The sequence below is a fragment of the Natator depressus genome, chromosome 7, assembly GCF_965152275.1.
Source record: "Natator depressus isolate rNatDep1 chromosome 7, rNatDep2.hap1, whole genome shotgun sequence".
Classification (NCBI taxonomy): Eukaryota; Metazoa; Chordata; order Testudines; family Cheloniidae; genus Natator; species Natator depressus.
This window is the reverse complement of record NC_134240.1, coordinates 42796453-42823750: the sequence shown is the minus strand read 5'-3', so window position 1 is coordinate 42823750 and position 27298 is coordinate 42796453. Positions and strand designations below refer to the sequence as shown.

At 38.4% G+C, this 27298-nt stretch overlaps 1 protein-coding gene across 9 annotated transcripts in view; it reads right to left on the bottom strand.

Annotated features, from left to right (window-relative positions):
* The window catches only part of PBRM1 (polybromo 1), an 87587-nt gene that overhangs the window by 25592 nt on the left and 34697 nt on the right, over positions 1-27298 (bottom strand). For all 9 annotated transcript variants that reach the window (XM_074958239.1, XM_074958245.1, XM_074958240.1 and 6 more), the window contains 9 exons: positions 18713-18854; positions 17912-18009; positions 13851-14127; positions 9395-9500; positions 6558-7200; positions 3939-4150; positions 2606-2791; positions 1302-1459; positions 161-427 (listed from right to left, as the gene is read on the bottom strand). In XM_074958239.1, the coding sequence (XP_074814340.1) occupies positions 161-427; positions 1302-1459; positions 2606-2791; positions 3939-4150; positions 6558-7200; positions 9395-9500; positions 13851-14127; positions 17912-18009; positions 18713-18854 (2089 nt within the window). The remainder of the gene's footprint in view (positions 1-160; positions 428-1301; positions 1460-2605; positions 2792-3938; positions 4151-6557; positions 7201-9394; positions 9501-13850; positions 14128-17911; positions 18010-18712; positions 18855-27298) is intronic.

The following is a 27298-nucleotide window of genomic DNA, read 5'->3' as shown; positions in this document are numbered from 1 at the left end:
TTTTTACACATTTTAAAGTGAGATGTATTGTCATTTCTTATTTATCTATTGATTTAGCTTTTTGGAAAGATGTGAAACCTAAAACATGAATGTTCACATTTTCATCATCTCTGATCTGAAATCCAGTTCAATTCAATATCCAGCTTATCATCTTGCCTACCTTTTCAAGGTTAAGGATACTGTCTCCCACTTTATTATCCTCTAAGGTTTCAGTGTGTTTCTCATCTTCCAGTTTGTCTGTATTAGCAAACACAGAAGCAACACGGACCACAGGCAGGGGCACATCTCGAGGGACAAACCTTACAGAGCTAATGGGCATGGTCCACAGTTTAATCTTCTTAAAAGACTTTGTCTTTGCAGAGTAACGAGACTCGCAGACGTAGACATCCTCATCTCTAAAGTTTTCAGGACATAATTTAAAATACTCCTGTTGAGTGAAGAAAAGGGATCATTTCAGATTAAATGTTCCAGAAACATGCGTGGAGACAGAGGTTATATATACCAGCCTGATTTTTGTTCTGGCACAGAAGGTACAATCTAGTCACTAAGTTTCTCTCTTTGGGTTTGGCTTTTTTAAAATGCGTGTGTTAAATTCAGTGCAAGGTACCAGGGTGCAGCTCAGGAGAATTACATTATACCACTTCTTATATCAAACAGATATAATGATTATTACAGGCAATTGTTTTCCCAACATTAACTTGCTAGTATATCTGAACTCTGAGCAGGAAAGACCACCACCAAGTTCTATGCCCACGTAATCTTTGATTATAACACTAACAAGGATTGGCATAGTGATTGTGTTAGTTACATAAACAAAACATCCACTAAGAACTGGACTGAGCTGATTCATTCTACACAGGCCAAAAAGCAATCAGATCATAAGAACTTTTAACACAACTGACCTGGGTGGAATCAAACTGTAATGTAGAGGTGAAACTCTATATCCCATTACCATTCCTCCAAGCTATCCAGCCCTCCTTCCACTAAAAACTAAAGCTAAACATTTAGAGGAAAATTTTAAGACGTTACCTACAATTTCCCTATCTATCTCTCAAAACATCAACAAATTTGCTAATGATGTGCATGTGATTTCTATAGCCAAACTGACACTGAGAAACAAATAATGCAACTTTATGTCATTTCTTCTCTACTACAGAGGAACCACAATGTATCGAGCAGTAAGACATGATGGGGGAAAAGGTTATTTCATACAGGTACTGTGAGAGTCCTTGAGTCTTATTTTAAAAAATAGTGCACAAATCAGTTAATAATTTTACAAATTAGTCCATTTAATCTCTCACCTTAACAAACATTACCACACATTTGCCTAAAATTTTGCTAACGGGAACTTTATTATAGTAATCACTCTTAAAAACTTCCTTCTCCAGAAATTTTCGTGTTGCAAGATGGAATGTTTCATTTGGTCGATAAAACCAGCAGCCATACAACCATTTTTCTCCTAAAAGCAAAAAACAGGATATATTTTCTATTGCACAAGGAAGTAGAGACAACAGTAGATCGTGTTAGTAATCAAACAGTTATATAACAATACCTGGTATATCCAAACCTCGCTGATTCAAAATAGGACAATGTTTTTCAACTGTTTCAGATAAGTGAGGTTTGGATATGTAAGAAATCCACCTTCTCCTATGGATGTTTGACTCAGAAGAACACAACAGGAATTAACGCCATTGAGCCAGTTGGCCTTGGAGAATCCAGTCTGCAATCTATAAATTCTGACTGTGCAGGCCTTGAAAATTATGCTCAAGGACAAGAAAAAGCCTGTGAATCTGTCACTCCTGACTATCTGAAAATTTGGGACATCCCCACAGATCTTTGGATAACAGATTGTAATGTACATTTTTAACTATAACTCCTTTCCTGTTTTGCCATCTCCTTACTTTTGATAGAGTCAAGCTGCGACTTCACAGTTTTCTTATAAACCATGAATGGACACTCTGGTATTACTCAAAATCAGAGAAAATAAATTGTATGCAGACTGGCCCTGTTTATTAACAGTACCATAAAACTTCTGTCTCAATCCTCTCGTATACTGCCAAAAGCAAGAGTTTGGGTTGAATTGGTGCTGACTATGATTCAATTGTAAGTTTGCCCAGGACAAGCCATATTTAACACTGCTTTGGAATTTAACCACGTGTTCTGAAATGATGCTGGCTTGTCCTGTGGTGCACTTGTAGTTTAACTATGTTCAGCACTGCCTCTGTTATCAGCAATGGATACTTTTCCTAGTTTAGACAAGACCCTTCTGTTCCTCCTTAGCTGACTCAAAAGCAGTGTTGATGGGTTCTGGAAGGAGCCACATCTAGCCTTCCTAGACCAGAAGGCGAGGGTGTTATCTACAGGATGTTTATAATGTGAAAAACACAGGACATTTAGCACTCCCAAAAGCTCTCCAGCATGCAAAAGCCTTTAAATCAGGTGTTTCAGAAGTAATAAAAATACACGCCACACACGTGCGCATGCACACACACACACACACTGTTGTGAGCAGAATAATTAAGGTTCCACCCAAGGAAAACTCAAACTGGAAGTTTTAACAAGCAATATTAAGAAGCTGTATTGCACTATTTTCCTGTGTTCTTACCAGCTGAATCTTCCCATAATCGCTCAATGCAGACTATATGAGGTTGCAGGTTGGCTTCTGCAGGTTCCACATAGACATAATCCCCAACATGGTACATGCTGTTCTTAAAGCTGCAATCCTGGCTGTAAGTCCGATGTAAGCTCGACAGACCAGCTCCTCCAGCAGAATCTTCACTTTTTTCAGCTTCTTATTTCAACATAAAAGGAAACAAAAATTACTAAAAGCCATCTCAGGAAGAGAAGAGAGATTCTAAAGAACAGCACCTTGTTACAATACACTGGCTCTCAATGAGTTAAATCACGGCATCTTTGTTTTGTGACTTAAGCAAAACCTTCCTTATCTGTGAGACGAGGGAAAGAGAAAGACAGCAGCAAGTGGGAGTACTATTGCAGATTAGTAAAGTTTGTTGACCAGCTAGAGCTGGGAATGGGGCCAATGTTTGACACATTCTTATTTATTATTTGTATTGCAGTAATGCACAGGACCACACATAGTCATGAATCAAGACCCCACTGTGCTGTACAAACAATGGTCCCTCCATCATGCTCCCTGAGGGTCAATGAAGGAGTGCCACACCAGACCCAAAAAGAAAAGGAGTACTTGTGGCACCTTAGAGACTAACAAATTTATTTGAGCATAAGCTTTCGTGAGCTACAGCTCACTTCATCCTTTTCTTTTTGCGAATACAGACTAACACAGCTGCTACTCTGACACCATACCCAGTGGATTCTAGTTCCAAGGTATGGTTTGAGCATGATCTATGAGACACCTAGCTTCTCCCTCCTGCTGTTGAAGAGCTGGGCCCAGATCTTCACATGTATTTTATCGAGGCCTCCACGTAAGTGAAAATGAACTCACTGACAGCAATAAGGGAGGGGAGGCCTTTAGAAAGGTCACCCCTGTTGCCTCTCTCCTGTCCTCTATACCGTGACTTGCTCTCATATAGCACTGAGCCCAGCTGCAGGGAGTGAATAAAGATGATCACTACTGACCGTAGTGCTGTGGGGAAAGGACAGCCAGCTGCTCTTTATTTGAAGGGACAGGTAAAGGGGCAGAGTGGGGAGCCATCCTCCCCTCTTAGCGGCAGGGAGCCTGAAGACATCTTTAATTCATTCCCCATAGCTTGTCTTAAAGCCATGAAGAGCACAGAGACAGCATGGGAGGAGGGTGACAGAGAAGACCTTTACGAAGGCCCCCTTGTCCCACACAATACTGTAAGCTAGTTCCTCCTCAGTACCACAGTTGCTCCAGCAGGAACAGCAAAGGCCTGGCTCAGCAATGAAAGCATTACAAGAGACAAATGTTTATAGTTTTGAAAGGAAAATTAAATTACCTCTCTTCTCTTCCTCTCTTTTGAGTTTATCCTCTTCGAATTCTTTGGGTAGCTTTTCCTTTTTTTCTTTCTCTACATCGTTGTGAAGATGCTTGGTGGTGTAGCTGAGTGCTGGTGATAGAAGAATCTCTCCATTCTTGCAGAGTTCATCACGGATTTTAATAAAGAACTGCTGAAGTTCCACAGCATCCTCATAAATCTCTGAATCAGTCCTGCATGGAAATGACAGACAGATTACAACATGACAATATACCTTATAAATAAACAGGAATAAACAGTACTCTAAATACAAACTCATCAACTGTTACATTTAAGGATAAATTACAAAGACTCCATGTATATCAGATAACTTCTGTTCAACAAAGAGGTAAAGTGACAGAAAATTCAGCACATACTGCTCTATTAGCAATAAGCAGATTTCCCCTTAGTTGTCTTTAAAAGTACTTTAATAGTAAAAATCAGAGAAAAAATGAACGCATATTAGTTTTTATTTATCCAATTTTTAAATCACCAAACGTCTGTGCTTTACTTTTCAACCAGTAATTAAACAACATACTTCTACACAATTAAGTTATTTAGGACTTATAATACGGCCTGCACCACAGCATTATCAGAGTACCTTTATAGCCTGTTTATAGGGAACTTTAAAAAGTGATCTCTCAAAGCACTAGCAACCTAATCCAGCCTTTTTAAGAGTATTTACAAAAGGAAATATTTACAAAATGATGCATTATGGGTGCCACTTTGTATTTCTATTTGGTGTTGTTTTTGTTCAGTGTTTAAAATCATTCAGCAGTTTGTTGTTTTTAAATGAAATAATTTGCTGTATATTCAGCCAAACTGTTTTTAAGGTGGGGAGATTAGTACAGTTTTGTTTCCTTATTCTTAAAATAGGACAATGATCAATATTCTATTACCCAATAGAATAGCTTCCAATCAAAACAGCATGGAGTAATCAGAATACTATTTTGTTTTTAAAAGAACAGATATTTGGGTTAATGTTGCTTTTGCTGCCACTGAACATTCAGAGAAAGCTTGGTTATTCTCCTTTTAAATTTTAGTTATTATGAATCACAATGAATGGGGGAGGGGGAGAGGCAAAAAAGACGTGTTGGAGATCAACACTGCCAAGTCTTCATATGGCTATACCATTTCACCTCTCTCAGGTTTAGGAAAACTAAAATGAGTCATCTGGACAATTTTTTTTAAAATCCAGTTGCAGGTCATCCTCAAAGATGCCCTCTGACTAAACTGCTTGTACTTTCAAGAGAGAAATAATGTGCCAGCCTCTCCAATAACTAGTACAACAAAAAAGAAAAGCTGATTTCCATATAAGTCGGATAAGCACTCTCATATAGTGCAACTGAAATTCTGAGAAATCACAGGCAACCAGCCACAAATCAAGCTATTTTGTAACTGGACTTTACTGCTTTTGAAAGAAAGAGAGACTTCTGAGAAACTAAAAAGCTGTTTTTTTTAATTAAAAAGAGTAATTGTACTCATCACCCATTGTCATGCCAGATGATCTTTTTATTCTTTTTAATTGCTTTTTAAATAAGAGATTTTATTACCACCACATGTCTCCTTTCTTATTGAAGTTACAGCAGCAAAACTCTCCCTACACACAGAATCATAGAAATGTAGAGCTGGAAGGGACCTCAAGAAGTCATCAAGTTCAGCCCCTGGTGCTGAGACAGTACCAAGTAAAGCTAGATCATCTCCGACAGGTGTTTGTCCAACCCATTCTTAAAAACCTCTAATGGTGGGGATTCCACAACCGACCTTGAAAGCCTATTCAAGAGCTTAATTACCCTTAAAGTTAGAAAGTTTTTCTAATATCTAACCTAAATCTCCCATGCTGCAGATTAATCCCATTATTCCTTGTCCTACCTTCAGTGGACATGGAGAACAATTGATCATTGTCCTCTTTGTAACAGCCCTTAACATACATCTCCAAGTACATTATTTGACCCACTCCAGTGGAAAGCGGGAAGCTGTATGTCTGCATATTTTTGCACATCTCAAGAAACCTTGAATAGAAATGATTGCTCTAAATGGGAGATCTACTAAACAAGGCAATTAATATAGCAGAACATGCTGCAATCTTGATCAGGGGCTGCAAAGGCTGACCCTGCAGTCAAACACATTTTTACCGTCTGGCACAGCCCTCCAAAATTTATATAGAAATGTACTAACTCAGTTAAAAATGCAGTAGCCCAATGAAATTATTTACTTTACTGTTTGATGACAGTTTATGTCTCTACACAACATCTCCGCCGCAAAACAACCCATTTCTTGCTTCTCCATACCTCTGAATGGTCTCCTTTTTACCGCTGAGGTCTTCTTCTAAACTTGCCTTCCCCCAACTTTGGAAGATAGCCCTATATTGGTTTAACCTTGCTTTGCCAGGGTTAACTTCAAAGATAGGGGCTACAAACTTTAAATGAAACCTTAAATTCTGCTGAATGTGATTGCACCCAACTAAGCAAGTTGCTTTTTCCCTAGCACACTAACAGGAAAGTTAATGTGTCTTTTAAAATGGGAATTATATGGACAGTGATAAAGACTCAAAACTAACTTGACAAGACTAAGGTTTGATACATGTATGGTTTCACTCACCGGTTCATTCTCCTTGCCCTCTCTAGCATCTCAAACATCTGCTCTTGAAACAAGTCCAGTCTCCTGTAGCGATTATTTTCTACGTTCTTTCGGATAATATCAAAAGTCAAAGGCGGTTTGTTTGGGAAGTTGGGATCAACAGCAGGAATTTCAGCTAAGGAGTCACTATAACACCTGCCCTCATCATCCTGATGGCTCATTACGGACACAAAAAGGTTATGGATAAGTTCCTGGATTAGCAATGTTACATTGGGGACATGAGAATCCTCATCTCCTTCTATGTCTCTTTTAGTTTCAAGCAAAACTTTATGTAGGACAAGGGCATCTTTGTAAATCAGAGACTCTGGTTCATTGTAAGTGCAGGCATTATTGAACATCATTACAAAGTCTTCTACCATGGAATCAATGTCCTGGTACTTGTTGGCCATCATGTGACTTCTTATCTTTTCCATGTCAACTGGCTTTTTAATGGTTACATAATAGTCAGGCAGTTCTGATCGAGATGGAAGCCTCAGAAAGATGGCACTTAATCGTCTGCCTCGTTTATCTGTGTAGTTCTTCACTGCTTCGTACACCTCATTCAGTTTCTGTTGCATTGGAGTCATGTATTTTGATTTCTTAGGGGAAATACCACTTTTTCTACCTAGACAGACAAAAAACCAACAACAAACGTATAAAAAACAGTCAGCCTTATGCACTTACTTCCCTAACAAACTCCTTTTCTATGGCTAAGGTAACTTAATTCACCATTACCCTACTAGAATAGCTATGCCACTTACAAATACAGTTTTTTAATTTCTATTCCATCAGCTCCTATTAATTCCTTTTCTCAGATGTTTTCTCTGTTTTCACCATGGACAATTTAGTACAACATACAGAGTGCTGGATCTGAAACTTTGAAGCCTGTCTTCCATAAGTATAAAATAACACTAATAATACATTCAAGACTGCACATCAGCCTAAAGTTAAAGACTATAAGGGAACCCAACACAATAGCACTGTGTGAAATTGTCACTTGAGTTCAGTAGTCATTAAAATCCTCTCTTTGTGTGGATTTTTCATAGCCATTAAAATTCTCTCTTCATGGGGATTTTCACACGTGGGTATGTCTACACTGCAGTTGGGAGTGTGCCTAGCCTGTGCCTCTGCTGGTGCTGCAACATCCACACAGCTATTGTTAGCGCACTAGCTCAAGTCGAACTAGCACACGGCTCCCTGCCAGCTTGGGAGGCACACTCCCAACTGCCGTGACACACCTTAAGAATCCCACCTATTGTGAGTTTTCCCTCACACAGCAGATTTAAGCTAAACTAGGTAGAATTATTATAAGTAAAATGTAAAATAAAGCCTTCAAATGGGGTTACCAATCAGATTAGCTATTTGTTAATACAGGATCAATTGTTAAAGCACTACATAGTCTTTGCACTTGGATTCTTCCATATCTATACTTTCTTGGTGGTTAGCATTTTTATCCTCAGTGATGCTTCAATATGGCGTGTGTGCTTTTCTTTTTTTAAAAAAACCCTTCTATACAATTTGATCATTTACTCAGTTTAGAATTTAACACACACATATCAAAGGAGCAGCACCAACCTGAAATCTGTTCAGTTACTTTTTAAAAAAAGGAGTGAAAAATAGTTCTAACACCACCTACTGCTGAATTTCCCTGCCATTGTAAGGGGATTTACAATAATTTTCTCTTAAAGATGTTTCACTTCTCTTTGTTGCTCTGTGGAAGACCCAAATACACAACAGGGGAAACTAAGGGTCTGATCCACCCTTACCAATAGTTGTATAGTATCTTACTCTGAGTGGTCCCATTAAAATCAGCAGAACTACTCACAGAATAAGATACTACTCAGTATACGATTAAAGGTGGCAAAACATAGTTGGAACTCATTATAAACAGCATGTTAACGAATGCATAAAGATATTGAAAAAATAAATCAGAGAAAAATATTTTCTTTAATCTCTTTCCGTTACAATAACCAGAGGTACTACTTATAACAATAGTAGGTGCAAACATTTTCTAAGAGATGTGTTTTGGTTACATTTTTTAAAGTATTCTTCTTTAAACATGCTATAAAATTGATAAATATGGGGACATATTTATTCTACTGACTTACCTTTATATTATGCTAATTTTAACACATAAAAATCCCCATGAAACACTAACAAGGTAATAACAATACTTTGCAATTTTATCACACTCTTCATTTGGGGATCACAAAACACTTTATACCCATTAATGAATTAAGCCTCAGCTCCCCTGTGTAACAAGTTATATCCCCAATTTACAGATGGGAAAATGAGACACAAGGAGGGTAGATGACAAAGTTACAAAGGATGTCTATGGAAGCAGAACAGATCTTCTAGCTCCTGGCACTGTTCCTTAATCTGTTTGCACTTTAGCTGCTGCTGAACCATTTTCTGATGTTTCAAAGCTTACTACATATGCTTCTTACATCTCCAATCAGATAAATGAGGTATGACACCAATTATTAAATTCCAGTTATTCTGAACTTCCCTTCTTCATTCTAACCTAGCCCGTATAGAAAAGCTGTTTCATATAGATTCTCTCATTCTGATTTTCCCATCCCCTACCTCTTAATTTCAATTTCAGCACAAACACATACCAATATCCACTGCAATTATGATGATATTGAAAATATAATTCAGTTTTGCAGTTTAGTGTACAATTGGGTTCAGAAGTGGCATAAGTTATACAACCTGCCTGGAATGTATGGTAATATGGCTTTCCATTTTAATGTTAATCTGTATCATTTTATTCCATATCAACATTTACCAAGAAGTAGGAATCCACAATGCTGCCTTACTTAGCTTTAGTTTAGGGGAAGCGATATCATCATCTTCAGGAAGAGGTCCCAGCTCTTTCTTTTTTTCTTTAAGAATCTTCTCTAGGATATGGGCATCATTATATACCTATTAGCCATTAAAATGTTGAAAGAAAAATAACAGAACAATATTTAGGTTATTTGTTTCCTTATGATAATGTAATAGAGTATACCAAGAAAACTCTTAACACAAAAGAGTTAATGCCTTAGTTTCAGTTGAGCACAATATTCTTTGCTTCCACTCTTGAATGTTTGTATAGTGTTGCAGTATGTTATTAAAACAACTGGTTCATTCCACCCCAAATGTGTATTTCATTGAAGGATGAAATAATTCCTATATGTAATTTTTGTAAAGCACCCTGGGATATTTCAGAAAAAGACCCTATATTAGATTGTCTTCTTGACTTTGTCCCCATCCTTTTTGCTTTCTATTTAAATTCTCATCTGTTTCCTTTCTTTCACTTTTCAAAACCCTCTTACCCATTCCCAAGGAAACCCTCTTTCCCATTCCCAAGGAAACCCAGCTGCTTCATCAAATTTTATATACTCCTCCCCTTTCCCCCTAAAGCTCCTAGGAAGTTCAGTTTACACTCACTGCCTTGGTTTTCTGTTCTTCAGTTCTCTCTTGCCTCCTTTGACATCTGTCTTACATCCCAAACCCTCCACCAAAAAACACTTACCTATTTAAGGTCACCTCAGTTACCTCTTGACTGAGATTAAGGTGCCTCTCTCTATTCTAATCCTTCTTGATACACCTCTTTTGATGAAGAGGGTCAGTCACTTTCACCTTCACTCTCCCCACCTATACTTCAAGATTTTATAGATTCCATTTCCCATATATACTCATTCATAAGACTATTTTTTGGTGAAAAAGTGAAGTATGAAAGAGCAGTGGTCGGCTTATCAATGGTCTACACCAAAATTTGACAATTTTAATCTCTACTGAATTATTGAATTGAATATCTAATACATTTTCATTGTAGATCAGGGGTCAGCAAACTTTGGATCCCGGCCCGTCAGGGTAAGCAGCTAGCGGGACAGGACATTTTGTTTACCCAGAATGTCCACAGGCACAGAGCCCCTCAACTCCCAGTGGCTGCGGTTTGCCGTTCCCAGCCGATGGGAGCTGCGGGAAGTGGCGGCCAGCACACCCCTCAGCCCACGCCGCTTCCCGCAGCTCCCATCGGCTGGAAACAGCAAACTGTGGCCACTGGGAGCTGAGGGGCTCCATGCCTGCGGACGCTCCAGGTAAACAAAATGTCCCGGCCTGCTAATGGCTTACCCTGATGGGCTGAGATCCAAAGTTTGCCAACCCCTGAAATATAGGGTCAGCTTATGAAAGGGTCATACAGTTTTCGCCATTTTTACCTATCCATCTTGAGGGGTTGGCTTATAAATGAATGGGCTAATGAACGAGTATATACAGTAATTTTCCATTCTAAGCTGATATCACTCAAATTTCTCTTAGTCCCCCTTCTCTTTTTCTTCAGACTTTATCTTTAGGTGACTTCACCAGCTCTTATGGTTTCAGCTACCACTTCTTCTGTGCTGACTACTTCCAAAACTATTATTTTTCCCATTACTCCCACCGTTTCCTCCTGACCACTCTCATGTCTCAGACTGTCTTTCAGCCATCTCCTTTTGGATGTCCTACCAATTTAACCTCTAAGATTGTGATTTTCAAAGGGATGTAAAGGAGTTTGGTGCCCACAATCCATTTAATATCAATGGGAACTGAGTGTCTAATTTCCTTAAACCCCTGTGAAATTCCCAGTGCAAATGCCTAAAACTGAATTTGATATTTCCTCACAAATACTCATCTCTCCATCACTGTTGGAGTCCATTATTCTTCCCATAATCAAGGCTCAAACTTGGTTTCATTTAGACCTTGCTTTCCTGTTCCCTATGTCACCCTACATCCTGGCTTTCCCCAAATCCTGTCATTCTTCACCTACATCATGTCTAAAAATCAGTCATTCCTCTCCATCCCTACAACTGCAGTCCTTCCCCATACATCTTGGTCAACTTTCACCTGACAGCTGCAATCTCTTCCTTCTGTATTTTTCACTTCTCCCCTCACTCCCTTCTTGAGCAGTCATATGCTGCTGCTAAAATCCATTAAATTCTCTTCCCCACTCTTATGTTATTCTCTCCTGCCAGTCCTTTTGCTAGCTTCTCACATCAAGTTCAAATTCCCCATTCTCACCTTAGAGGCTCTGTTCTCTTCTTCTGCTATCCCACATCCTCCTCTCAACAACTTTCTCCCATTGCTCCTCCTCTTTACCTCTCTGATTTCCATTCCTCTTCATGTTGTCTTCTTCTGCCTCCTACGCCTAGAATTATCTCCCTCCCTCCTTCAACTATTTCCTCCAACACATTTCCATCACAGTTCTTAAAAGACCCTACCGTTCCAAGATTCATAGACCACACTGTAACTCAAAACACTTAATGTCTGAGCTATTCTGTCCATGTCTTTACGGTATTAAAAACATCCTGGGGACAGGGAATTGTGCCTCATGTATTTGTACAACATCAAACACATTAACACCATTTAAATAACATTTAACATTTATATCTTATATCCAGATCTGCTGAATCTGATTGAGGAATATATACTGATGTCCATCAAACCAGAAAAATAAACCAAAAACCCCACAATGTCTTTTTCCTTTTAGATATGAACCTTAAGAAGAATTATAAAAGCCAGCGATGACATGGATGAATAGTTGACTGAATAGCTCATTGAGTTCCTTGCCCCTTGTCTCTAGAAATGCACATGGGAATTCAGTACCACAAAATTTCAACAAAGACATCTAGCAGTTGGCTCACTGTTATGTTCTATTTCAATGGAGACCTTATCTCACAATCCTCCCCAAAAGATTGCATGAATTCTTTCCAAAGTATAGTATTATCACTGTCAATTTCTACATTGCGATCAAAATCCTGTTAACCTATCTTGGGAAGAATATAAAGATGTTGTTGGTTAACAGTCTGCTTTGCTGTAGTCATCAGGCAAATATATTTGCAGGACAAGTAAATAAGCGAAGTTCAGGTTGCAACTTGCAGCCATAAGGTTTTATGCCTCTTTGCCAGTATAGCTAATCAAACAGAATCAGATTATTTGCAAGTGTAGATGCATGTTCATCACTTGCCATATTAGACATTTCAATGATCTGATTAAGCACAAGAGACAAGTATTGCTTCTTAAATTTGCTTATGCTGTCCTGCTTAATGGGCTGTATTAATGACTTCAGGTTATCAAGCAGAAATATGTTTGTAAGTTTATATAGAGAGTATGTTTGGCATTAGTGAGAAACAACATCTATTGGTATGCACCTTCTTAATCATATCTTCCATATTACTCCAGTCACCACGCATTCTGGTTGCCCTCATATAGTAAGATATCAGTGGTGTTTTACTTTTCTTAAGGCATCAAAGATTTCTTTTCCTATCACAAAAGGCTAGAATATCCAGCTTCTCACTGCCATCGGTAATGTTGTCAACAGTGGAGTATGAATATATGTTTCTTCAGCTTGCTGTTGACTCTGCTTTACCTGACTAAGGACTGAATATGGACTTCAGGATTTGGTCCATAAATAAATAAAGCCATTTAATTCTTAGTCACTTGCTGTTCACTCATCCACAGTAATTACTTTGTTAAAGGATTCGTTTCTCTTTTGCATACACTTTGCAGAATATACATTTAACCACAGTAGATAAATATTTAATTTAATAAGGGAGATAATGACAATATGTAAACCGTGCAGTTAAACTACATCTCCATTCTGACAAGATGATAAAAATAACATGGTGGGATCGCACATTCACCTTTTCTCATCAATTTCTTCATCAAATGTATTCATTTGAGAAGCAGAGATACCTTTTCCACCTACGAGCCCTGCAAAATCATGCTCAGATCTAAGAGCCAAACTGAGTTATTTACATCCCACACATCTCCCCACAGTAACAAAAATTCTGAAGATTAAATTAGGACCCTAGTGACCCCTATGTAATTCAATTGCCTTCAATAGGTTTATAGGGTGTAAGTTATGGGAACTGAGTAAACAACTGTTTATTATGCACTAGAAGAAAACAGAACAGCTAACTCCTACCAGTGTAAGAGCCAACATAACTAACAGGATGAAAAATGGAATTGTACAGTTAAATGACATACACATAAAATGGAAGGTGCTGTGTTTATGTCTGCGGATATCTTCAGGTAGAAGCAATATTTAAACACAAAAATATATCTGTACAGAAGTAGTAGTGTTCCTGGTTTAGAACAAGTGCTATGATGGGGTGCATATGCTTATTCTGTAACTGTTAGTGTAACCACTGGAAGGAATAACCAGAGATTGACTGTTACAAAATTCGAACACAATTTTGCCTTCTGCAACAAAGCATGAAGATAACTGTGCCTGCATAATCTAAACAGTACCTGTGAGCCTTCCTCATTATAGTGTCTTGCATTTCGGAACATTAGCCTCATATCTTCTATCATAGCTTCCTCCCCTGAGTATTTATCACTGCGGATGTTATGCTCAATAATTTTTAAATCCATTGGCTCCAAGATGATTTTATAATAATCTGGATAGTCCTTTTTGGAGGGTTTAACCATAAATAGATCACACAGTCTTCTGCCTGTGCCAGGCTCTCGAGCTTCAAGAACAACATTATATAAGATTTTCATTCGCTGCTTCTTTATATTCTTTTTACTGTTGGGTAAAAAAGGGGAAAAGTATTATTTTTTCTCACCCACACACCTCCACCAGAACAGCATTTTTATTTCTGCTACAAGATACATTGAATGCCATTTTTTAAAAAAGCATAGTACCGGTGTATGAAGACCACCACCACGCTAGAAATGTGTGCATGCCAATTTAAAAAACAGTTACAGAGTGATGATAGTAGGACCAGAGAATTTGGGTCCATAGGTAAGTGCAACACTAGTTGAGCTAGCCAGCTCATTTTAAAACACCTCCTCTCTTCTCCCTTTGCTCCACTTGGAGATAAAAAAGTTTCCCCAGCATGAAACAAATCACTGTTTTCATGAATGATACTGCCTTACTCTGAATATTCCTCAAATTATGGAGTCAGACTCTGTATTTTCAAACCTAAAGCTCCTGTGTCTCCCCTCTATGACTGCACTTACCTATTAGACAAAAAGAATGAAAGGGTATACGCATCGTCTTAATTCATAAACTCTTGTCCCTAGATGAAGTAAGTTTCATTTGTAAGACTGAATTTTTTTTTAAAAAGCGGTCTCTAATTCAGAGTTCTTCAATTTTTGGGTGTTCAACTTCACAAACCTTGAGCTTGGTTTTCACAGGTGCTCAAGTCAATGAGATCTGTGAGTACTTAGCACTCTTGGGAAGGGACTCAAGCCTAAGCTTCTGAAGCTGGACACACAAAAACTGAGGCAATTTTTTAAAAATTTAGCCCTAAATGACTGGTTCACTGGCAAAATGTGCTATATACAGAGCATCAAGGGGACTTATGACTTTTCTCCACTGGTAAGAATATTTTTACATTTCTCACAGCATATACTGTATCACAAGGATAAAATATAAAGAAGGATCATTCTACAAATTAATAGAAAGTAGCTTCTGAATTGTTTGAACACCTGTCAAAAAACAGCAAGCTTTACCAATACTCTAAAGTCAAAGTGGCAAATGGCTATTCTTATGCTGTCACACACACTTGTCTCCCTATAGCAAACTATTATGATTTAATGATATTGCAAATAAGAAATTTAAAAGTATAATGAAGTTATGACTTGTTCGCAATAAAATGAAGGTGTTTGTGGCTCCCTACCCACATCTGCACAACCTGTAAATTAATTATGTTGCAGATTTTTGTTTTAATAGGGCCTAGTCTTGTTTATCTTTTATTTAAATACAATGGAACACTTTGGACTAGACTTCCACAGAAGTGCTTCAACCCAGCTTCTAAATTATACATTAAATTTTGCAGAAGCCAATCAGGTGGTTATCTTTCCAAATCACTTGATCCACAGACATAAATCTTTTAATGTGCAGACTGTGTACACAAAACTACATGTGCAAATGTATAGGGTTTTTTGATAGTGTGGTTTTATCATTAATTCCTCACAGAAGCCAGTTAGTACCCACAGTCTATCACAGAGCATTAGTTTTCATAGGCCAATAGGCTGTGGTACACAGAACATTCTCCAAGATTGCTGCAGCACAGACATTTCAACATTTAGTTCCTTTCCAATTAAATAATTTTATGCATTTAAAAAAAAAAAATCTGTGCTTGCCAGGACACTCTTGTGAGATGAATCAGCTATTTCATGATGTACTTGGGAACAGGAGACACCACCATCACAAGCAATTAAAAAAACCAAAACCAGAAAACAGATGTAATATGACATAAATCACAATTTGATGGAGAAAGAAAAAGGGTTTCTTAGCTATACAAATTAAAAATCAGTAAGTGCATTTTGAGTTTCTTCACTGGCAGGAGACTCAGTTGGAGATTCTCTTAAGTAATCATGGACAGAGTCAACATAGACTAGACAAACTCTTGAGGTCCCTACATTTCTATGATTCCATACTTCCCAGTTCCATTTTTAATGTTTGGTCTGATAAAAGTTAATGAGGCAAAAAAATTACAAGGCAGAAATAGCAACATACTGATCCACACTTAAGGTTCAGGTCATGCATTTGCCACATTGAAAGGGACACTCAAAAGAATTCCCTCATTAACAGGCTGCTACACCATCAGCCTCCTTCAGGACGTAAGGATATGTTTTACTCTGGCCATTCACTGTATTTACTATCCTCTGGAATTCCTGAAAGCTTTTCACCTCCACTAACTGAATTTTCAGCTTATTCTATTCACCTTATCAATTTTTCATCAACTGGGATGTAGTTTTAATGATTGCATTTACAAATCAAAATTCGTTTTTACAACTATATCTTTAGTGCAGCAACAAAAAAATTTGCCTTTCTTCATTCTACCGTATTTCGTCATCCTAACAGCCCTACTTGCTTTCTTTTCGTTGAGTTCTTAGATTTTTTTTTAAAGGATTTTAATATTCTCTTGTATAAGAGGATCCAATGCAATACATGATTTTAGGGCACAGAAGGCAATTTAATTTGCTTGTGTCAGCAGTATCCACTGATTCTACAAGTCACATAGACTTGCAATTGTTGTGGTCTGCTCCTTGCTGATCTTTATTTGGCACTTTATTCTCTCTCTCTCCCCGAGATCACTCAGCTAACTTTCAGGATCTCTTTTCCCGCCAATGGTATCACCAAATTGTACCACCTCCTATAGCTCAGTTACTAGTCTTTTGGCTGAGAATTTTCTATCTTTGATTGATGACTGCAATCCAGAAAACATGGAGGATGCTACTACAATTATATAATCATGTTTATGAAAGATTCTCTTGTTTATGAAAGATTCTCTTGTTTTGATGGCTCTGGTCTGGTTTCACCTTTTTCCAGTCCCTCTCCCTAGCATAACAGCAAACTCAGAACCTGGAAGGTTGACAGTAAGAGGCTGGAGCAACAGTGGAGGGGCCTGAATCTCAGTTTACACCAACACATTTCGCTATCTCAATCATTTCAGTAAATACCAAAGACTTTTCCCTAGTGTTCTGAGGAAGAATGGATGGGTTAGCATCTATCTTCCAAACATGATATTTTTAAACCTATGATCTTAGTGGGCATTTATAATGCTTTCAGAGCACTATGTCTGGTGTTTTGTTTTGCTGTGTTTTATGTACACAAATTTTAATACTCTACCATCTGCCATAATCATCCTATTTTCTTATATTTGGTCTATTTACGCCTTCCTTGGCCCATGATGATTCCTGATAGAGAGTACTTGGGGAATGTGAGATCAGAAGGAAGGGAGAGGTGGCCCACCGTGACCTTCATGGTGAAACTATACTTGATCTGTCCTGGATCAGATAAAAAATTCCAGTGATCTTATCCCAGGGAGTTTTCCCCAATCAAGAACCTGTATCTTGCAACAGGATTTAAGATTAACAATAAAATGTAAAAACTGAAAATGTATTTTAAAAATCAATTTATTTTTCATTCGGGAATTACTACCCAATAGTAAAAAGGCGAGTCATGGGTGAGGAAAACAAGGGAAGAGGAGCAACATAATTGCTAGTTACAGATAAAGTGTAACAACAAATCACAAGAACTTACAGAGTACTTTTTGGACTGAAAATACTATATCTTAAGTGAGAAACACACATAGTATTACCTAATTATGTAAAATGTCAGTGTCATACATTTTAAGAAACTGAAGTATAAATATTCTTGCCAGCTATATATTTACATATTAGTAAGAAAATGTCAGTATGGAAAAATAAAACAATTAATTATAACTGATAAATGAGATGTTTCATGGTTTTAGAATTCATATATGAAGTCTTAAACATAGATGTTTTAATGTTCTTCTATATGACAAATGAAAGCAGCAACAAAAAGATGTCTGTAGGAAAAAAAAAGTGCATACCTTTTCCTTTTTGAACTTCCAGTATCAGATGTGGCAGAAGAGATCATACTGTCTCCGTCCTCAATGTCGTCTCTCCTAGCTAGCTCTTTCTTCTTTGCCTGAAAAAGAGCAAATCCCTAGTGTCAGACTTGCTACTGAATGTTCCCAGAATAAATGAATATTAAACAGATGCACAGATCAGATTCACTGAGAAAGACACAACTACAGCTGTAGGATGCATAAATATTAAAGCACCATTAAAAGCTTTCCAATGACTGTAATTCAGTGAAAGACATCCGCACAAAAGAAAATTTTATTAAAGACATGAAAATATTTTGAAGAATCAATTCAAGCCAATGCTATTTCAGACTAGCAACTATTTGAACTGTTCTGTTAAATGTGGTAATTCACAATACACAAAGTGTGTTAGTATCCTCTTATTCAAGTCATTTTAGCTATACTGTATCTGTCAATTTTAAAGATTCTTGTACTTACTTTCATAGCTTGATTCTAATCTACTTGCAAACAAAGTTATTTAAAGAAATAACTAAGAAGATCCACTCCCCATTCAGCACATTATTTTTGCAGATTTATTTCCTGACAAAGACAGATGACCCAGTATAGGATGCATTGAGAACTTCTGAACATTAAAATACGTTCAGGATACTTAACCATAAAAACTGCATTGTTGAACATACAGAACAGCTAATAAACTATCAAATATGCTACTGCACATTTAAAAAGCTCCAAGAACTACCACCTAAAGAAAATAAATTCATACATATAGCTATCATCTTGATCGTTTTACTCTTCTCTTTATACCTGCATAACTTGCTGCATTTTCAGTACTCTCTTATAGATGGCTGAATTAGGAACATTGTAGCGTTTGGCATTTTCAAACATTAAGTTCAGATCACACTCCAAGTGGTCTAGAGTTTCATATTCATGGTTCTTCAGTTTGGTTCTGTGGAAAAGACAGACAACTTATGTTGTTTCACAATAGTTCATCACTGTAATTATTTCAAATGCTTTTTTTCCAAGCAAGTCAATAACAGAAGAACTCTGATGTGGAAGAATATGTTCTGATGGTGCCTTTATACCTCAACATTGCAACTGGACATGCCAAACAAAGTGTTTGGGTTTTGGTTTTTAAAGTGAATTTAGCATTAGGAAAGGTGCCCTACTGACAGCTCTGGAGACTCTAGCCCTCTTTTTGTACATAGAATAGATATAGCATGTGAAGCAGACGTACAAGTTTCCCCTATAACTGCTCCAACATGCCTGGAAGGACCACTTGCAATATAAAAAGATAATTCAATCCCCATTTTCATTGTGAGCATGGTCCTACAAAGCACTCAGCACCACATGAAAAATGCTAAGTGCCAATGGCTCCAATTATCAGGAACTGGTGGTGCTCCACACCTTCTTGGATCAAGCTGCCAATTTTTAGCCTCTGCTAAAACTGCCAGCAAGAAGTGTGCAGATTAGTGCTAACTGCAGTAAAGTTTGTTATGAAAATACTACTAAGAACTGGTCTGAGACCATCAAGTCATTTCACGTCTGGAAACAATTTGCAATCAGACAGCTCTGACTTGCAAGCACCTTTTGCTTTCTCCTGTTTCCCCTTATGTGTTGGAAAAATTGCCAGTCAAAACCTTCATTTTCCATCAAGTCCCACATCAAAACTAACCTCAACTAAAATGCATACAGAAAACTGGTATCTGCAAATAGCACACAATACCTGCAAATTGCGAGGCAGCAGACATGCCAAACCCGTGGAAAAAATGCAGAAACTGATCTTATTTTTGGCTTATTTGCCTTGTGAGTTGTTTATGGGCTAGTTTTTGGCTTGTAGCTTCTTTTTTTTTTTTTGAGCAGCTCCCAGCAAGCAGGGGCAAGGGGGGAGGAGAGAGTCAGGGGTGTACAGCGGGCCCACCACAGTCCCAGACTGCATGTTGGGGGGGGATCTAGTCACATAGAGTGTTGGGGTTCTTAGGGATTGGCTTGTTTTGGCCTTGTTTTGAAATGGGATTAGCTTGATTTTGGGCTTATTGTGAAAGCCAGGGTGCTTATTTACCACGTGAAAGTTGGCAACTGTGCCAGGCAGGCAGGCAAGTTGTGAGTATTGCTAACGATTGGCTAAAAATTGATCATATCCTATTACTTTTGTTATCCCACCTCCCTCACACCTCATTCCCAGCCTGCTTGTTTGTCACATCCATCTGATGTGATGTCTTTTAATCTGTAAATAGAGAGTGTCATTTATGTTTATACAGAGTCTGCCACAATTGGCCCCATAGCTGGTGGAGGCCTTTCGGTGCTATCAGAATATAAATGCAACCACTTTTGGTCAACACCAAACTGTATTAGTGACCTAGGAGCATGAAAGGCTGTATTCTATTAACAGTTCCCTGAGTCATCTAGTCCCACTGTTATTAAACAAGATTCTGTATTTCTCAGCAATGGTTGAGGAGAATACAGCTAGTTCAAACAGGGTGAGGAGCTGCAATTGTTATGGAAATCACTGAATCAAAAACATGCATCTCTACTATGTCATTTCTAAATAATCATTTTTCAGAACAGAATCACAGAATCACACACACATAGTTCATATGGTCCCTATCTGCACACTCCCCACTGTATGCAGTAGAGCAAATGCAGCTTTCCTGTTCAGATTGGAGTGTCAGTGAACTCTACTGTTGGGGGAGAAAAACTCCTGAACCAAGATCCTGAACATTAAGAGGAACAGAAACTTATTTTCTAACATTTTTCTTTAAAATGTATCATTTTAAATCAACACATTCTATTAATACTTTAGAATGCTGAATAGCTTGTTAATTTCTTTTAAATCTTCTTTAGCTCACTTTTAATACTCATAAATAAGCAGCAGATTGACTATTTGCAACCCCGCTCCCAATCTATACTGCAAGGTATCACTCTTTTCCATTATAGATTATCAAAATCCACTACAAACAGGTTTTAGTACAAATTTAATTATGAGCCAAATTCAGTCTTTAGTTGCGTGTTGTGCAGTTGCATTAACATCAACTATTTGCCTGGGTGTAAGAAGGGTAGAATTTGGCACTATGCATTCTTTATATGTTACTTAGAGATTTTTTTTTTAAATAGTTAGTTAAATACTATTAAAAAACAGATGCTAAGCATACAGGATTTTTTTTAAGTTCTCTTCTATGTGATGTAGTTGGTGATTTAATATTCCATATTCATGAAAATATAAGTTTTGTGCCTGTTCCATTTGTCTAGTATCAAACACTACAGGATGCTTTTACTCCAACTAATTAGAAAATTGATGAAGATAGTATGCATTTTTTTAAGATAGATCTTGTATAATAAAATATATTAAATTCTTCAAGACTAACAAAGTTATTGATAAGTATGTGATGTGTGCATGCATGTACATACATATACCCTTGTTGAACGTTTAAATATAAAAAGGACAATACACCATTAGACATATACAAGGCAACACAGGGTAGAAAGTGTCATAGGAAACTGCAAAAGAATGGATGTTTTTAAAAAGAAGGATGTTTTAACATTATTCTAATTTCCCAATTTACATGGGATTATCCGATGTGAAAATGACTAGACTTTTGCTTGCTTACTGCTTGACTGATGGGATTTACATGTGGTATGTAAGTCAGATTTGCATTGTCAAGGGAGAAAATGTAAGCATGCAATTTACACTTTTAAAGCGTAATTTTATTCTATTCTTTGACATCTTTTCCCACAAACTAATTGGGAATCAATAAAGCAAGTTGTCAGTCTTCTAAAATTACTAGTTAGAACTGAACCTATACATGAAAGATTCATCAAAACCCTAACTCCAAGTGTCCACTGAGGACTGCAATGGGATAGAAGTTCCCACAAATAAGTATCCTGCTTCTCTCTCAAGGAATGTTGATGGCATCCAACCGGTATTTTTTGTTAATATTTCTTTCTTCAGAGGACTGTGACAACTGATGTAGACCAGTGGTATGCAAACTTTTCCAGCCATGCAACCCCTTCCCATTCAGGGAACTTGTCGGACACCCCCTCCATTACTTGAAATCTGAAACTGGGTTTTTTGTATTACTTGTAATATGAAACTAGGTTTTTAAATGGGAAGGTGCAGGGGAAATGCATAAGTGAGACTATTCATTCATTCGTTTTAGTATTAGTGTCTGACTCATTCTACAGATTCCAGGCTCTCAACTATTATATATGTTGCCAGTTTATGTCTTTTAATAATCAATTATTAATCATTAAATGAGTTTTAAAATTAATAAGAATCATAATTAATGTTAAGGGCATAGCAAACCTGCTGTAGTTATGAAACTTACCAAATTGTTGAAAATAAGACAGGCTGTGCTTTTATTTGTATGTTTGTTTTTTAACAGGGCGAAAGGCTGAAGTTTCTTTGTGCCTCTCCCCCCCCCACCCACCAAGTTTGCGCACCACTGACAGACAATACGGCAGAATTAGTCTCAGTCAGAGATGGACTATTGGGACTATGATTATGAAGATCAAGACAGTCAGGAATAGTAAATACTTTTTCAAGTAGAACATTCCAAATATTTGCAAGAGTACCCTCCATCTTTATTGCTGTGGGAGGAGAAGGAAAAAAGCTACCCTTTCTCCATTCTGAAGTATTTGCTATACAGGTAATCATTAGGGCTGTGATAAAGAACTCATTTATGCTAAAGTACATCTCCTCGAAAGCAAATAAGGTGTGTAGATGCAATACTCATGCTTCTCACTCGTTTGCTGAGCCAACTAATTTGAAGTTTGTTTTAATTGTAGCAGTGTACACCTTGTGAATGTTCTTGTGCAACACTGATGTATTTGTCTTCTTATAGAAAGCTAGAGAAATTTTAAGACATTGGAAGACAGTAATATGAAAATACACACCTTAAAAAATTCTAGTCTCCTAACTGACTTCCTAGACTATAGTTTGGGAGTTACAGTTAATGTGTTTTGATTGCTGTGTTGCAGAAAGGTTTTGCTCAGCTTTCTGAAGACTCCTGATGGATTCCATCTACAGACACACCACAAATACTGCATTTCTTTATTCAGTAAAATCTTCTCCTCATTACCTCTTTATGCTATTCCTCTTTATTAAGGGCTAGTCTAAACACAGTTTTTGTACCTATTTAACTATATCAATGTAAATCCTATTTCTGTAAATTTATATTGGTATAACTATATCAATATTGGGGTATGGTTGGGGTAGGGCAGGTTATGAACTAATGTAACCATATCTGTTTCTAAACCGATTTAGTTGAAAATGGTACAAGAACTGTGTATAGATAAGCCTTTAGAGACTTTCTAAAGATCTCATAAAATCTTATTTAGATTTTAAATACACATCATACGTAAGTTCTAGGCCCCTTAACAATGTATTTAAACTCACAATGCATATAGGAACACTAATCCAGCAGCATGATACAATAAATTAGCTCACCAGCCAACAACATACCCGCATCCCTCTTCACCCACCCCTCAAACCATAATCCATCTCAAGGCTGTCATCAAATAGACAGGCTTTTGCACTGTGCTCTGAAGTTCAACAAATACAAGCTAAACTTCAGAGACAAAGGGCTTTCACAGAGAATAGGGCCAAAAGAAATCTGATGTGGTTCAACAAGGACAAGTGCAGAGTCCTGCACTTAGGACAGAAGAATCCCACGCAGCGCTACAGGCTGGGGACTGATTGACTAAGCAGCAGTTCTGCAAAAAGGGTCCTGGGGATTACAGTGGATGAGAAGCTGGATATGAGTCAGCAGCGTGCCCTTGTTGCCAAGAAGGCTACATTAGTAGGAGCAGTACTAGCAGATCGAGGGAAGTGATTATTCCCCTCTGTTAGGCACTGGTGATGCCACATCTGGAGTACTGCATCCAGTTTTGGGCCCCCCACTACAGAAAGGATGTGGACAAACTGGAGAGAGTCCAGTGGAGAGCAATGAAAATGATCAGGGGGCTGGGGCATATGATTTATGAGGAGAGGCTGAGGGAACTGGGCTTGTTTAGTCTGCAGAAGAGAAGAGTGAGGGGGTATCTGATAGCAGCCTTCAACTACCTGAAGGGGTGTGTGATGTTGCACCCCATAATGCTTTATGGAAATATGCTTATGAATGTACATATGACATAACTGGAATATGTTTTATGCTACATATGTCATGTAATATATCTCTGTAAAGGTTATGATCTACTGAATATATTCATCCTATTTGTATACATGTATCATTTTTGTATTTGAAGTTATGAATATTGTCTGTGTACTTGTTTGATTTTAAGTAGCCTTAGTAAGGCATTTGGTCAGCTTCTTAAGAAAGGAATTTGCAAGTTAAGTGCCCAATCAAGAAACACTTAACAGACAATGGAAACTTGGAAGACTCCAATCCACATAAGAAGTCTACCTGGGGACATTCAAGGTAGCATGTGAACAACGGCTGCCACCTGTAAAGTTCTGAGTCATGCATGGACATGTGACTTGCCTATGTGACTCCAAAACTCCAGCTTGCAGCTGGATTCTGCATAGGAGAGAAGAGGGGGTCTCAACCCACAAGAGAAAGTCTATTTAAGCCCCTGGGAGACCCCTCCATTTTGTCTTCAGGTGGCTCAAGAGATAGTCTCTCCACCCCCAAAGGATACCTGAAAGAAACTGAAACAAAGGACTGTAACTACAGGGGGTGTCAGTGATTACTGGACCCAGACTAGAAGGAGCCTAGTCTGTAAAAGAAACTTACTGGAACATCTCTGAGGGTGAGATTTCATCTGTAATCACTTTCTTACTGTATTAAGTTTAGATTTGCATGTTTTATTTTATTTTGTTTGGTAATTTACTTTGTTCTGCCTGTTATTACTTGGAACCACTTAAATCCTACTTTTTGCATTTAATAAAATCACTTTTTACTTATTAATTAGCCCAGAGTATGTATTAATACCTGGGGGGGCAAACAGTCGTGCATATCTCTCTATCAATGTTATAGAGGGCGAACAATTTATGAGTTTACCCTGTATAAGCTTTATACACAGTAAAACAGATTTATTTTGGGTTTGGACCCCACTGGGAGCTGCGTACCTGGGTGTTGGAGACAGGAACACTTCTTAAGCTGTTTTCAGTTAAGCCTGCAGCTTTTAGGGGGTTTGGAGGGTAGGAGGGGGGGGATCAGGGCTGGGGCAGGAGGAGGGGTGCGGGAAAGTGTGCAGGTTCCGGCTGGGGGTGTGGGCTCTGTGGTGGGGCTGGGGATGAGCGGTTTGAGGTGCAGGAGGGTGCTCCGTGCTGGGATCGAGGAGTTTGGAGAGCAGGAGGGGGATCAGAGCTGAGGCAGGGGGTTAGCGCGTGGGGAGAGGCTCAGGGGTGCAGGCCCCGAGCAGCGCTTACCTCAAGCGGCTCCCGGAAGCAGTGGCATGTCCCTTCTCTGGCTCCTATCCGGAGGCGTGGCCAGGCACCTCTGCATGCTGCCCCATCAGCAGGCACTGCCCCGCAGCTCCCACTGGAGAGCTTAGGAGCTGGAGCGGGGCCATGCTGCGGCTTCCGGGAGACGCGTGGAGTGGGCCCCGGTTGGAGAGCCGGAGCGGGGTCCAGCCGCGTGGTGCAGCCCCATCCTGCGCCCTGGCCGGAGCAGGGCCAAGTCACATGGTGCGGCCCCCGACTGGAGCGCCATGGCAGGAGCGGCACATGGTGTGGCCCCCAACTGGAGCGCCAGAGTGGCCCCCGACCCAGCACCCCAGCTGGAGTGCCGAAGCAGACCCGAGATGTGTGGTGCGGCCCCTGACCCACCGCCCCGGCTGGAGCGCCGGAGCATGGCAAGCCCCCGACCCTGTTCCCCAGCAGGAACTTGCGGGCTGGATCTGACCTGCGGGCCATATTTTGTCTACCCCTGACCTAAGTACTTTTAACAAATCTAATTCTACTCAAAGTTAATAAAACTTAAGTATCATGACTTTTCCAGCTCTACAGAATGAGATATGCCTTCAGCAGAAAATTAAATCTCTCAACTTGGCTACTTTGGGTGGTTACAGACCCTTTTCATTCGCTTATTTTATACAGTGAGGCTTAAACTACCCAGAATCATAGCCCTATTCAGCAGTACACCACTGTAACTCAGTAAACCCTATGTATGCTAACCTTTATATAAAGAAAACCCAGGAAAAATCTAAAGTACATGGTTGATGGTGTTGGTATGGAAAGATTTCAAAGAATGAGCTCAAGAACAAGTTTAGTCTCTTCTGATCCAACATCTAAAGATCCCAAGGGTATGCTGGAAACATGTACTGCATTTGAAAATACTTCCCTCTTAAACAAAATGAGAAAGATTAGTTCATTCTTTTGCTGCTGAAATCTGGGAACAGCTTTAAAGTCCAATGAGCCCAAATTAACCTTGGCATGACATCTTCCTTGCTTTGGACCTCTATATGATTAGAATGTGAAAGGAACGGAATCAGCACTCTATCCATCACAAGTTCTACCAGTAGCTGATCACTCTTTCATTTGTGAAATTTAAGGACAAAAAGATACCTGCTCCACATTCAAACAGACAATCTGTCTAGGTCTGTCCTGGAAACAGGGTTCTAATGAACAAATTGCATGTTACCTATTTTTCCTTATTCTGAAGGCATACCATGTGAAGAATCCTTGGAAAATGCAAAAAGCTAAGGAAGGATTAAACATCAAAATCTGTTCAATAAAACATACATTTAGAACCGTGCGGGTTTGACCTCCGCCTCTGAGTGAAAGAATTCAAGGAAGAAGAATGCAGTCTCTTTTTCTTTTCTTTCTCTATTCTCAGTAGTTTTTGAAATGCCAAAACTCTTTTTTTATACCACATTAAAGATGACACAAAAAAAAGAGTATGAATGTGCACTGGAAACATTTGCTAACATATTAAAAATAAGTTATACAAACTTTTACTGAAGACCATGTTACACGAAATGCATGTAACATTCTGCAAAGCTTTGCTAGTAATCTGGCCAAAAGGAAATGACACTTTATAAAGCTCCAAAAGCTGCGAATATTTACAAATCATTTTAACCAAGCAAGACTAATTACTATAATTTCTCTTTCAGAGTATTCATGAATATTCAAGGAAGGTATATTTTTCCCACTTTTTTAAAATAAATGAATAGTAACACACACAGAAGTGCATTATTTTTCAGAATGAACAAACAAATGAATGTAACAGCTAGAAAGTCTGACTTCTAAATACACTGAACTAAAAAAAGGTATGTCAGTCTTGCTCACATTGTAAGAAGGTTCTAACTTACAAAGCAAATCATCATTTAGTTTAAACATAACAGGCTGAGAAATTTTAACATCAAGCAACTTCTTTCTGTAATTCTGAAAGAGACCGTATTTTGTAATCTAAACTGCAAAAAAGTGCTGTGCTCTATATATACATCTCTTAG